The sequence below is a fragment of the Aplysia californica genome, unplaced genomic scaffold (genome assembly GCF_000002075.1).
Source record: "Aplysia californica isolate F4 #8 unplaced genomic scaffold, AplCal3.0 scaffold00138, whole genome shotgun sequence".
Lineage (NCBI taxonomy): Eukaryota > Metazoa > Mollusca > Gastropoda > Aplysiida > Aplysiidae > Aplysia > Aplysia californica.
The window spans coordinates 309483-322252 of NW_004797408.1; the positions used below are offsets into that span (position 1 = coordinate 309483).

A 12770-nucleotide genomic window follows, 5' to 3' on the forward strand; every position below is an offset into this window, starting at 1 on the left:
TGTATGTGTTTATGTGTGTGTGTGTGTGTGTGTGTGTGTGTGTGTGTGTGCGTGTCTGCGTTTGTATGTTTGTGTTTTAATTTGCAAAAATATTAAATTTCCGTGGGAGGGGGGGTTGTTCGTTCGTTTATTAAAGATATTTTAAAAGGAAGATAGTGATCATGTTGATGATGAGTTGTTATCTTAAATGGCATTTAACACCAATGTCTAATGCGGTTTGTTTTATATATTTATTCCATAAGTTGAATACGTTTACCTATTTACGAATGTCCATACGACGAGTATAAAGTTATATCAGCGTAAAATATAAATTGATTAAAAAAGTAATAACTCCTGACGAAGATGATAAAAATGCAATTCATTTCTGTTTATTCTATGAAAACAAAATATACTTAAAAGCACTGTCGTTTCATGAGAAAAGGGTATACTGAAATACAAATTATTAGAAATATTTCTTTCCAAAATGCCAACAAGCTTTTGAAGTTAATTACCTCACTGTTGTTTAGAGGTATGTCCTCGCTTGTGGTCTCTAAAACTGCTACTCTGCAAGTCTTTTTCTACTGATTTATGTGGGACGTTTTAAGAGATGCAATAACAATAAATATTATCTTTTCTCGTATACTCTAAAATATAGAAAAATAATATAATGTGGTTTCTATAAATCTCTCTCGAATTAAGATTATAAAATTATATATCGACTCTTGAAATGTTGCAGAAAAACTCTCCGGAGAGAAGAAATTAAGCTTCCAGTTGTTTGGCCTTTTCTCGGGAAGCTAGACAATAACGACTTGTGCGCGTATTATTTTTTAATAAAGGAAAAAATATGACTTTAAATAAAAATCATATCTCTACTGTTTAAACATTTAAAAAGCCTCTTCCTCCACTGCCTGGCCCGAGACTGCCTTTGGCTCTTTTCTAGGACTGTGAAGCTGACCCGACAGTGAAAGGGTTAAGGTCAGTTGTCTATTGTTTGAACTATTCCCAGGGAGCTGGGGCTACGAATGTGACTTGGTAGGTTATGGCACTCGTATCACCGGCTGCGTTGGTCACTTCACAGCGGACAGGGACGGTTTTCAGTTCGCTCTCATCAAGGACAGCGCCGACGTAGGTCATCAGTTGTCCAGGGAGAGGGGTTCTGGGGATGAGGAATTGTTTGTTTTAATTGTTTGTTTGTTTGAGTAAGGAGTAGAAGTATATCCTCACAAGGATGACCATTCAGTGCTGGGAAAAACAGTAATAGAGACAGGCAGAAACAAAAGAGGGAAAGCAAAGAAATTTGACCCACATACCTTGTGTTGTGAGGGAGGGGGGAAGGAGGGCAGTTTTAGGTACAGAAAAAGGAGAGTTGTTAGCGAGTGCTCCGATCTGGTTTGCAACATTTTTCTATCAAACATGTATCGCTCTGCCCTCTTTTCCACTCGCTAAGTGAGTAGTGAGTTTAGACTCTAAGTAATGTCAAGCAAGTGTCGGTGACACGGGGATCAGATGGGTGGTCATTGGAGTGTGCCATTGAGCAAGACACGACAAACCCCAGCTCAAAATACAAGGCGCTGCACAGTGGCGACCGACTGTGGCATTGCTGTAAACTGTTCTGTACGTGTGTAATATTGTGTATTTATGTATGCATTTATTCATGACGTATTTATGTATGTATGTTTGCCATTGTAAAACGAAGTGCCCTTCTGGGACAAATAAAAGTGTAATTTACTTATTCGTTATTATTTATTTTTCGTTGCATGTCATTTTCTATTAACATCCCCTATTTTCGGAATCACACGAGTTATTTGTATCTCAAGTGCAGGAACATTCTTATTAAAACTAAAATGCAACGGGTCATTTCTAGTGTTTTTTAAGGCCACCATTTTCCTACACTTCATTCTGCTGTTTTAATTTTTAAACATAGCCTTCTCGGATAAGTGCGAAAAATCTCGAAGGTGGTCCCTGGTGCAAGTTACGCTCTTTAATGATCTCTAGGTGGTCCTCAAATCGATAAGAGTAGGCTTCGGTCGCCAACAGGGGAAAAATTCAAAATTCATTCCAAACTAAATATATTTAAAGCGTCCTGGGCGCTCATATGACCTTATTATGTGGTTGCGAGCGCCTTTTTTTTTTTTGTAAGTGTTTTACGACGCTCGCAACTGCATAAGGTCATATGAGCGCGTGGGACACATTAAACGTTTTCAGTTAGTAGGAAATTTTGAATTTTGCCCGGGTGGCGGCCGAAGCCTACTGTAATCGATTTTAGACCACCAAGGGATCTTTAACGTGCGCAACTTGAAAATGGGCCCTCCGAGATTTTTCGCCCTTGTCAGAGAAGGCTAGGTGTAGATCGTTCGTACCAGAAGATCAGGGGTGTGGCTGAAAGACACAGTAAGAAGAAGCCAAGGAATAGCAGTAGAAAGTCTGTAGAAAGAATCAGGAGCCCAGAGGAGGGGGGGGGGCAAAGGAGATGAGGGAGTGGGGGCAGAAAGAGGAGACTAAAGCAGACGACAGAACATTGCTAGAGAGCAGGAAAGGAGGTGAAAGGAGACAAATTTAGAGAAGAAAATTTTTCGGTCACTACCCGGATTCGAACCCGGGACCTTTGAATGAGAGGCCAACACCTTAACCTCTTGGCCACGAGAGCCTCCGCGAGCGCTGTAATACACTTACCAGTAACAAAAAAAAAAAAGAACCATGACAATAATAATTCAGTCAACTTACTCTACAGCCAGCTGTTTCGCACTACCGTCATCGTTGATCCTGCTGATGGTCACTGCAGTGACGTCATTTCCGACTCCGTTGCATCCCAGATAGCATGGCCATCTACTGCCGAGGCTGAGGAAAATGGGGTGAATTACTGGGCACATTCTAGTACTGCTGTTGTTGCTACTGCAGCTACTTTTACCCCTGTTAAGGTTGTTGCTGTTTTGCTGCTGTTGCTGCTGCTGCTGTTGCTACGGTTACTAGTGCTACTGATTAAAATATAGATATAATAATAATAATAATGAAAATAATAATAATAATAATAATAATAATAATAATAATAATAATAATAATAATAATAACAATGATACTAATAATAATAGTAATAATTATAATAATGATAATAATGGTAATGATGATAATAATAATAGAAAAACAACAACAGCAAGAATAGCAGCTGCAACAGTGATGTTAATTATCGTAAAAAACACTACTAAAAGTAGTAGTAGTAGTAGTAGTAGTAGTAGTAGTAGTAGTAGTAGTAGTAGTAGTTGTTGTTGTTGTTGTTGTTCTTGTTGTTGTTGTTGTTGATGATGTTGTTGTTTTAGAGTGGTTTAATGATATCTTGTTGATCTCGAGATACTCAATCAATCCAGTAATTTGATATACTGACGATAAAAAAGGTACTACTTCTTGATTGCGTATAAAATTAAGTCTTTTGAGTTTTACCATTTTCCTTTCACTTTAGTGAAACTAAGTAGGTTACTCTAAATAAAAGCCAAGTTATAGAAACATTTTTGGTGTTTAAATTAGAGCACCAACATCAGATAGAAAAGAACAATATTAACATTTATTTCCAACCACGGGGCGAATGTTTTTTTAAAGTGTCATTATTATTATTATTAGTCTGTAGCTTTGTGTTTGTGTGTATGTGTGTGTGTTTATGTGTGTGTGGGGGGTGTTTATGTGTGCGTGCGCGCGCGTGCATGTGTGTGTGTGTGTGTATGTGTGTGTGTGTGTGTATGTGTGTAACGTTTAAGCCTGTCTTTCCCAGAAGCTGCAATAGCATTAATTTGATCATGTATGTCCTTGGAAGATAGTGGGTGTGTAACACAACATCAGAAAAATCGAGCCATCTGCATGCTCGGCGCGTGTCTGCTTTTGCCGTGACATTCAGCGTTTTTTAGTTTGTTGTTTTTTTCTGTTGACAGTATTTTTCTATTTCTTAACGTTGGTGTTGTGAACATTTAATTTAAACATTAAAATATGGTTTTATATAACATGGCCTACTTTTTAGAGTATTTAGTATTACTCGCGTGAATAGGAAAAAGGAAAAAAAACACAAAAGACTAGATTGTTTACACAAAATCAACAAGCGGTACTTTTTTATTTTTCAGTAAGGACTGGAAGAGGGCTGTCTTTTTATATTTACCTGCAGTATACAACTTTTCCGTCATAATCAATTTGCTTATAGACGCCTCCAACAATCTGCAGAAATCCTGGAGGAAAAGCTCCTGCCTGAGTACTGGGCCTGAGAACAACTGTTTTGGTCACCTGCATGATGGAAAGTTTTAAAGTAACACTAAATACGTTGAACATTTTGCTCTAGCGGGATAAATAAACGATTGGAGCAGAACTGATAGAACAGGAAAAGCAAATTTAAAATTGTGAAATGGTATAGGTATATTAACTTACCTATGAAAACTATTAGGTTATTTAGGAGGCAGGACTTCCGAGTTAAACGCCCAACTCCGAAAGGACCGAGCCAAATGTATAATGACTTTCCCCAGGACACCAACATCGGACAGAGCTAACGCTCGAGCACACGAACGCACAATCTTATAGGGGGTGCCCAAATACGCGATCGCGTCGGGTCGGGTCCGGTCGGGCCGATCTGGCCGGGGTTTCAGTGCCCACTACAGCCCCGCCAAGATTGTACCCGACGACCTGGAAGTTAAAGTAGAGAAACCTTTAACCTACATGCGACTACACAGAGGGCGTAAACTGGGCTACGATTTGCTGGACCTTTGACCCATGAATACATAAAATATGCCTACCGTACTCTTGGACTTCCCGTAATCCCTCTGTGTGTGTGTGTGTGTGTGTGTGTGTGTGAGAGAGAGAGAGAGAGAGAGAGAGAGAGAGAGAGAGAGTGCTTGCTTGCTAACTTGCTTTAGTGTCTCTCTCCGTTCTTGTCTATTTCTCACTTCCCATATCAGATACCTAGATCTAGATCTAGCAATGTAAACAATCTAGGTCTCTGCATATATCTCTCAAATTATCTCTCTCCCTCCCTGTCACTCTCACCACCCTCCCTTTGTAGTGCTCCTCCTCCTTCTTCTTATTCGACTCCTTCTTCCTCTAGGCCTATGAGCACTCCAAACCCGCAGTGCGAAGTGAGAAGACGGTCAAAGGCGTAAGACCGAAACCAGGAATTACCAGAGTACCTACTTAATGTATCCATGGGTCAAAATGGACACGTGACTCAGCCTTGTTGTGATTGGCTGCAAACCACCCGATCGCCAGATTCGCAGGCCAGAAAACAAACGCATCTGTTTTTGTAGGTCAACGATCGTGTCGATCGGTTTGTGCCACGAAGGCCGCTTTGAACCTTCAATTTGGCTAGCTCTGACTGCCTGATGGGCCCGACCCGACCCGACCCGACTGCGTATGTGGGCACCCCCTATTACGATTACGAGTACAATAGCCTAACCACTGGGACAACGACGCAACCATAGCATGAGACTTGAACAGACAGATGACGGGGAAAAGATTGCATTGATGTTGTAGGTTTTCTTTTGAAAGCACCTGAACAGAAATACAATGGTGTAAACTTGAAATCCAATGTTTGTTACATTCAGATCTGGCATTTGAAATTGGAAAATAACAGGCTACATTTATAGCGCAATTTTAACGAAAACTGCTGAGGTCATCTTTACTTGACGCAGTAGGTAGACACTTCCAACAATCATTTCCAGATTTCAAACATGTACCAGTTATTATCATAGTGCTTTACTATTTTTTGTTTGCTATTCAAATACTTCTTTAGGTGGCATACATACTCATGCTACTGATAGTAGTTACAGTCAATTATGGAATTACTTCACAATGTCTCTAGAAACCAAATATATCTTTCCATCCATTTTGAATAATATTGGGTTTCTGTATAAATGATTCTATTTCTCCCTTCCAAACCTATACTACCTGATATGTCAAAAGGACATTGGTCTTTAATTGTAACTGCTGCAAAAAAGACACACGTGAAAACATCAATTTATAATTAAAAAATAATATGCCAATCGGTTTCAGACATAAAGACAGGCCGTCTACAGTAAAGCTGATGCATTATACTTTGAAATAGATCATGATTTTTTGTCGCACTGCGCGGATCACATGAACTTGATTAATGAGGATGGAAGTTTTAAATCGAGTATCTACGTCTGCCTGCTAGGGTCTTCTAAAACACTCATACCGTGTTGGCCCTGTCAGGTAGAGTCGAGGCAACCCTTCAATTCACTGATCTAAGTATTGTATCACTAGGAATACTTAGACACCTGAAGGTGCCATCTCTGGCTCAGAAGTTGAGTTGCAATGACCCCCCAATGCTTACGGTCGCAAACTGCCGTTATGCACCTTGTTATACATAGTCCAGTCCATGCCTTCGTGTTATCGGCCCACACACGTTGCTCTTTTTCCACCTTTAGCCTTTTTGCCCCACATCTTGCCTTCGAGTGTTTAATGTTTCCTTCATATTGGTCTGGTATCCTTTATTTATGATCAAAGTATAGTATAAAACAAAGACAAAATAGGTAATAATGGACACCAAAATGTTTCTACTCACCGTAGCACGCTTCACCAGTTCTTGGGTCTGTCCTACACTGACTGATATCTCCACCAGACCGTTGGTTTGGTACATACTTGTCAATAAACTAAAATTGTATTGGGTAAAATTGCCCACGTCCACTCTAAAACAAAGAAAGAAAGAAAACGAAGCTTAAAGAATCTGGAAAAAAGGAGAGAATCTGTCAGTATTCTAAGCATAACTGTGGTGTTGTAGTTTCACTCCTCCCTGTTGTAGGCAGAAGACACGAGTTCAGGTTCCTAGTGTTGAAAAGTTTGGGTTTTTAAAACATGATTTAAATTTTGATAATTCATTTTAAAAAGTCCTTTTCTAAAATATCATGTACTTCCTACTGTCTGTTGACATATTGTATCTCATTCACCACAAATTAACCCTGACAGTCGAGTTTGAAGCAGCCTGTTTTTTTAATTTAACTTGTATTGAAATATGCAAAGCCCTTGCCATTTAGAGGGCAAAATTCAATGGTGCCAAATGTTTAGGATTCAACAACATAAAACCCCAACAACTAAGCTTTTCTTCTTCCTTTTTCTATCTTTTAACCAGGGGCGAGGGGCTCTGCTTGCTTGACAGGGTAATCAAATTGAGACAAAGGACCAGATAAAGACGGGGTTATACACAGAACGCCTTTCCACAATAGGAACATAACAACATACAAAACGAAATCACTGAGTTGTGAATAAAAATAAATCCTCAATTCATAATGCATATGCACCGGCCAAAATAATCGAGAAAATATCCCATTAAACATTATTCCCACTTTGAGCAAAACATATTTACAACTAGTGGGAACAATATGAATGGTCTCTATATTTCTTAACAGTAAATTTAATTAAAAATGTGAATACTCAAACATAAGGCAAAGAAGCAGAGGTGACAATACTGCAATAAATGCAACATCAGTTTGGTTTCAAATTCAGATGTCTTCCCCTAACATTTCGTGGATGACCTCATTATAGAGCGGTAAAACGTCGAGAAAAAAAATCCAGCATTTACAGCATCTATCAGATTATCAAGAGTTGGTTCCCCTCTCCTCTTTGGAGTAAACTCAATCAGTGCAATTGTTAGCTTACATAATTAGTGCTTGAGAGTGCTCGAATAGGGTGAACAGAACATCTATATTGCAATAAAAAGTTTTGGTATTGTGCTTAACTGACTCATGATTTCACGAAAGTCTATTTAGATTTACAAGGCACTCACCTACAGGTGTCTTTGACTGCAACTATGTTTCCAGATTAAGAAAGAGAAGCAGACATTTTAACAAATGATCCCGGTACTTACTGTCCATGCTCCTGCAAAAAGTTGTAAGGTGGTCTATTGAGAACAAGTTTCAGTAATGAATGTTGAAGGTAAAATCTGAGTTCGAACATGTCGTAGGTCGGACTGCCTTCATTCAGCAACCAGTGCTCCACCTTTGGACAAGACGAGAAAATCAGCGTGAGGATGTGAACACAATTTAATAATATAACATAACTCCCTTTCCGTAGCTTTTGCTATAATCTCTCTCTCTCTCTCTCTCTCTCTCTCTCTCTCTCTCTCTCTCTCTCTCTCTCTCTCTCTCTCTCTCTCTCTCTCTCTCTCTCTCTCTTTATCTCTCTTTTCCCATATTCTATCCGTCTGTCTCTCTCTGTTTGTCGCTGTCCCTCTCTGTCTCTATCTCTTTCTGTCTCTCTGTCTATCTATCTATCTATCTATCTATCTATCTATCTATCTATCTATCTATCTATCTATCTATCTATCTATCTATCTATCTATCTATCTATCTATCTATCTATCTATCTATCTGTCTATCTATCTATCTATAAAACACATTAACGATTGACGTAAAAACAAAATAACAAATTTACCTCGGCGGTAACATCAGTTCCTGCCTGGTACACAAAGTCTCCATCTGGAGTCACGGAGAAATTGGGCCTTAGATCAGGTGTCACCTTTACGTCTCCATCTTCGGCGTTCTCCAAATACAAAACATATCTTAAAGATTAAAAACAAAGAAACAGTGGTGATTACTGACATAGGAGTCTTTGTGTATCATTCATGCTTCAATGTAAGAAAAAGTGAGTGATCTTCCCATGAAAGGGAGATATAAGAAAATACAAACTACAAAAGACATGTATTCCAACGCAAAAGTTCCTCTGTCTGTCTGTTTTCTTGTTCTTTAGATCTATACCAAATTGTGAGACACACTAAACTTTACTCTCAGAATGAAAGTGCACTTTGTGTTTCATTTTTGATAGCATAACATAGCACATTGGAAGCAAATTTAATGCACTCAAAATTCAGATGAGGCTCTATTGAAAGATCACCTATGAAAGTGTTTAAATTCATGAAATAATTTTGTCACGACACGGTGGAATCAGAAGCTGACCAATTTTTGGGCATGTTCCGTTATCTGTATAATCTGAAGGCTTGTTTATTTGTCTTGGTATTGGTGCAAGTAATAATAATAATAATAAATAGCATTTATATAGCGCATATCCCCGCTCAACAGCAGGGTCATAAGTACTCATAATGTATCTTATATATAGAGGTAAAAAAATTATTAATTGAGGGTGGTGGGGGTCGTCTGGTGTCCTGAGGTAAAAATAGTAAGAAATGGCCGCCAAAATTTGGTGATATCCAAAGCTTGGGTGTTCTTGGAATATGCACATGTATATTTTGCATGCCATTGATCAACGTTTCTATCTGAAATGCATTCTCAAATAGACACAAAAGATATGGAGTGTAAAGAGAAAACTTATTATTAAAACTTGCCCAAAGCATGGCTGTGATTTCTCATTTTTGACAAGCACTTGATTTCACTATAATGGAACACATTTTGCTCGAAAGTTAACTAGCAAGGCTTTGTGGACCATTTACCTACAAGAAAAGCGTGCTTGTTTTGTTTTGTGTGTTTTGGGTTTGGTTTTTCGTTTTTTTATTAATATCCTTTGGGAATCATTTGCACCATATCTAGCAAGGAAAAAGTTGTTCCGGAAAAGTAAGAGAGATTCAATCCCTCCCCTTTACCAAGGATTTTTATATTTTCTTTATGAAACCACCACAGTTGATGATATAGAGGAAGGATACAACGGTATAAAACAACAGAAATGTTTCCCCCGTATACATAAAATTCGCGCATCGGAACGACAAACATGCGTCATGTCGCTGTGTCATTTCTTGCTTTAGTGTTATTGTGTTGAGGAGTCTCGGTAAGGAATTTTTCTGATGAATGGACCCCTTAACAATCTTAATAGTTTATCTATAGTATTTCATGCTTTAGAAGATCAATACGTTCATAATGATAACAGCAAAGATAAAAATATCACCACCACCACCACAACAACAACAACGACAACAACAACAATAATAATAATAATAATAATAATAATAACAATAATAATAATAATAATAATGATGATAATAATAATAATAATAATAATAATAATAATAATAATAATAATAATAATAATAATAATGATAATGATAATAATAATAGCATATGTGTAGCGTATATCCCCGGTCGACAGCAAGATCAATGCGCTTTACATTATATTATTATTATTATTACCCACAGCAGGCCCTATAACACTCAAAACCATTCTCATCTTCCCGGACAGCATACAGTGCAAGAGCCCAATCACTAACAAACTGACAAGATCTATGTATGTGTATAGCCGGGCACCTATTTCTCCCTGAGTGAAGTGAGAAAACGTGTCTTTCCCAACATATAACATCGTGTCCATGACGGGATTAAAACACACGGCCCCATGGTTACGAGTCCGAGAGCTTAACCATGGGGCCACCTAAGACCCATTAGTAGCTTTATGTTGATGTCGGGGGTTTTTTAATTTTGTAATTTATTTGTTTGGGTTTTTTGTTGTTGTTGCTGTTTTGTTTTTTGTTCTTTGTTGTTGTTTTGTTGTTGTTGTTGTTTTGTTTTTTTCTGGGTGGGGGGCGTTAATTAATATCTATTCAAGCTTAAGATGCCCATCAGAGAGTGACATATTACCTATGTCTGCTTGTGAGAATCTCACACATAACAACTGATGACTCATGAGGCGGTACCACAACACTTGCCACGTTAGAAGACCCATCCTCCTCCGTTGTACCTGTGGGAACACCAGATATTGTTACTTAAAATTAGGAATTGTACAAGTGAAAGGTTCACATCACGGTTGGCATTATTTAGACCATTTAGAAGCCTTGCTGCTGCAACCTTGTCTGTCATAATCATCCCATGATTAGCATTGGTGTCTTATGGGGTGGGGTTTGCATCTTCAGCCCTACCTGGTTTTCTTTACAAATATTATGTTACTTCTCTGACTAAAATTAAAAACGTTGGGCAATTTTTTTTAAAAAGGATAGAACATTATGATTTATTCCAATAAAGAACAAAACTCAGTGGACACCCTAACAAACTTGGAGGATGTGATTATGTCTTTCTGTGATGCTAAAAATGAAGTTGTTGGAACGGAAATTCCAATGCACCTACATGTAGTTTTGTAATACAAAAAGATAATGTCATCGAAAATTAAAACAATGACAGCAACTATTTTTAACGTCGCTCTGTACTCAAACTATTTTCTGTACTTGAACTAACGACAATTTGGAGGAGACGTTATTAAGTGTTTACCTTGCTGAGTTCTATTCATGAGAATATGTGTACGTGTGTGTGTGTGTTTGTGTGTGTGTATGTGTGTGTGTGTCTGTGTGTCTGTGTGTGTGTGTGTGTGTGTGTGTGTGTGTGTGTGTGCGCTTGGGTGTGTGTGTCGATTTATAAAAATAATAGTATAGTTCTAGTTTGCTAACCTACCTTTAAGTGTGACCCAAGACTTGTTCTCGTCAATCCAGGAAACTTTCGACTTCTCGCCAGTGACAACGTGATACCGGACTGAAAACTGCATTCCTTCACTGACAGATTCACGTTTTGCTTCCTTCACCCTGATAAAAGGGCGGGTCAGCTGGAAAAAAACATTGTTTTTACTTTGCACTATTGCGTTTTCTATTTCTTGGGGTATTATTGTACAGACATGTATGGCTTCTGTGAAAGGGGGTATTGTATTACAACTTGAAACAAATACTTTCTTTTTCCAAAAACTATTCCTGTCTGTTTTTGTGGAGTATTGGTTGGCATTTTGAAAAGGACATAAAACGTACAGGCTCACCGACACAGCCTCCGTCCAGTGTATTTCCTTCTCTTTTTCCCAAGGGCTCTACTGCCCATTCGGTTAGTGAGTTTAGGCATTTTTAGACCAAATAGTCTTGAAAGTGATGGTAGAAAAAGAAAGTAAGTGAAGAATGAAATAGAGAAAAGAAGTGTTAAAGATATCAACTGAACGAGAAAATTGAAAACAGAACGCAGAAGACACACCGAATTAAGATCTGTGATAAATTCCTGCATGTGGTTGAAAGATGCGATATGTGCATTTTTGTCAGCTTTACATTCTGTACAGCCAAGAAAAATTTCCCTCCGGGACAATAAAGTATCATCTTATCTCATCGTATCTTAATATTCACCTCATCATCAGCCCTGGCATCACGAACAAATAAGGTCCCGATCACAACACACAACAAGAGCCCTGAAAAACTGAGAAAATCCATGTTGAAAGACACTCCACGTGCTGAGAGTTAACTAAAGTGAGTTGGAACTCCCTTTTATATCTTTAAGCTGGTATACGAAAATTATGCAAATGTAACAATTGGGGCAACACAGGTTTTTGTTCATCTGAATGAGGAGACAGCTTGCTTTTATTGTTATTCTACACTTCGCTTCAGAAAGAAATTTCATTATTTCATGACCATGACCCAATTGTACTCCAGTACACTGGGTTCTTTTGTGGGTTTTTTGGGGGTGAAAACGGTATAATGACTTGTAAATTAGTGTAAATTATTGCCCTGTTTACTATGATGTATCCCATGCAACCCAAACTTTGGGTTCGCTCAGGAACAACGATTCTTCTTCCACCTTCTAAAGAAAATAATGGAGATTGCTGGGATCTGGTAAAGTATGGTGTAGGCTTGCCCGGGAGGCCACTACGGTAGCCATAAAGGCAACTTTCGGTCACCCTAGAATGTACCACTAAAGGGTCTCTTCTGAAACTGTGACAGGCCTAATAAGCCTATCGAAATGCTTGGAACAAAAGGGTGAAAAATTCACAAACAAACCTAAACAGAAACAAACACGGCAAACCCAAATATATCAACGACTAAACAGATGAGCATAAAGAGACCCTTCAAAGGAAGA

The 12770-nt window shown here is 38.4% G+C and overlaps 1 protein-coding gene across 3 annotated transcripts in view; it reads right to left on the reverse strand.

The window, feature by feature from the left end:
- Positions 1-345: 345 nt before the first annotated feature.
- The window catches only part of LOC101858552, a 15484-nt gene continuing 3059 nt past the window's right edge, over positions 346-12770 (reverse strand). For 2 of the 3 annotated variants that reach the window (XM_005096810.3, XM_035969339.1), the window contains 9 exons: positions 12044-12113; positions 11340-11487; positions 10536-10635; positions 8392-8518; positions 7826-7956; positions 6527-6650; positions 4118-4239; positions 2704-2817; positions 346-1135 (listed from right to left, as the gene is read on the reverse strand). In XM_005096810.3, coding sequence (XP_005096867.1) covers positions 976-1135; positions 2704-2817; positions 4118-4239; positions 6527-6650; positions 7826-7956; positions 8392-8518; positions 10536-10635; positions 11340-11487; positions 12044-12113 — 1096 coding nt within the window. In that variant the 3' untranslated portion in view covers positions 346-975. The remainder of the gene's footprint in view (positions 1136-2703; positions 2818-4117; positions 4240-6526; positions 6651-7825; positions 7957-8391; positions 8519-10535; positions 10636-11339; positions 11488-12043; positions 12114-12770) is intronic. The other variant, XM_005096812.3, reaches the window with a different exon arrangement.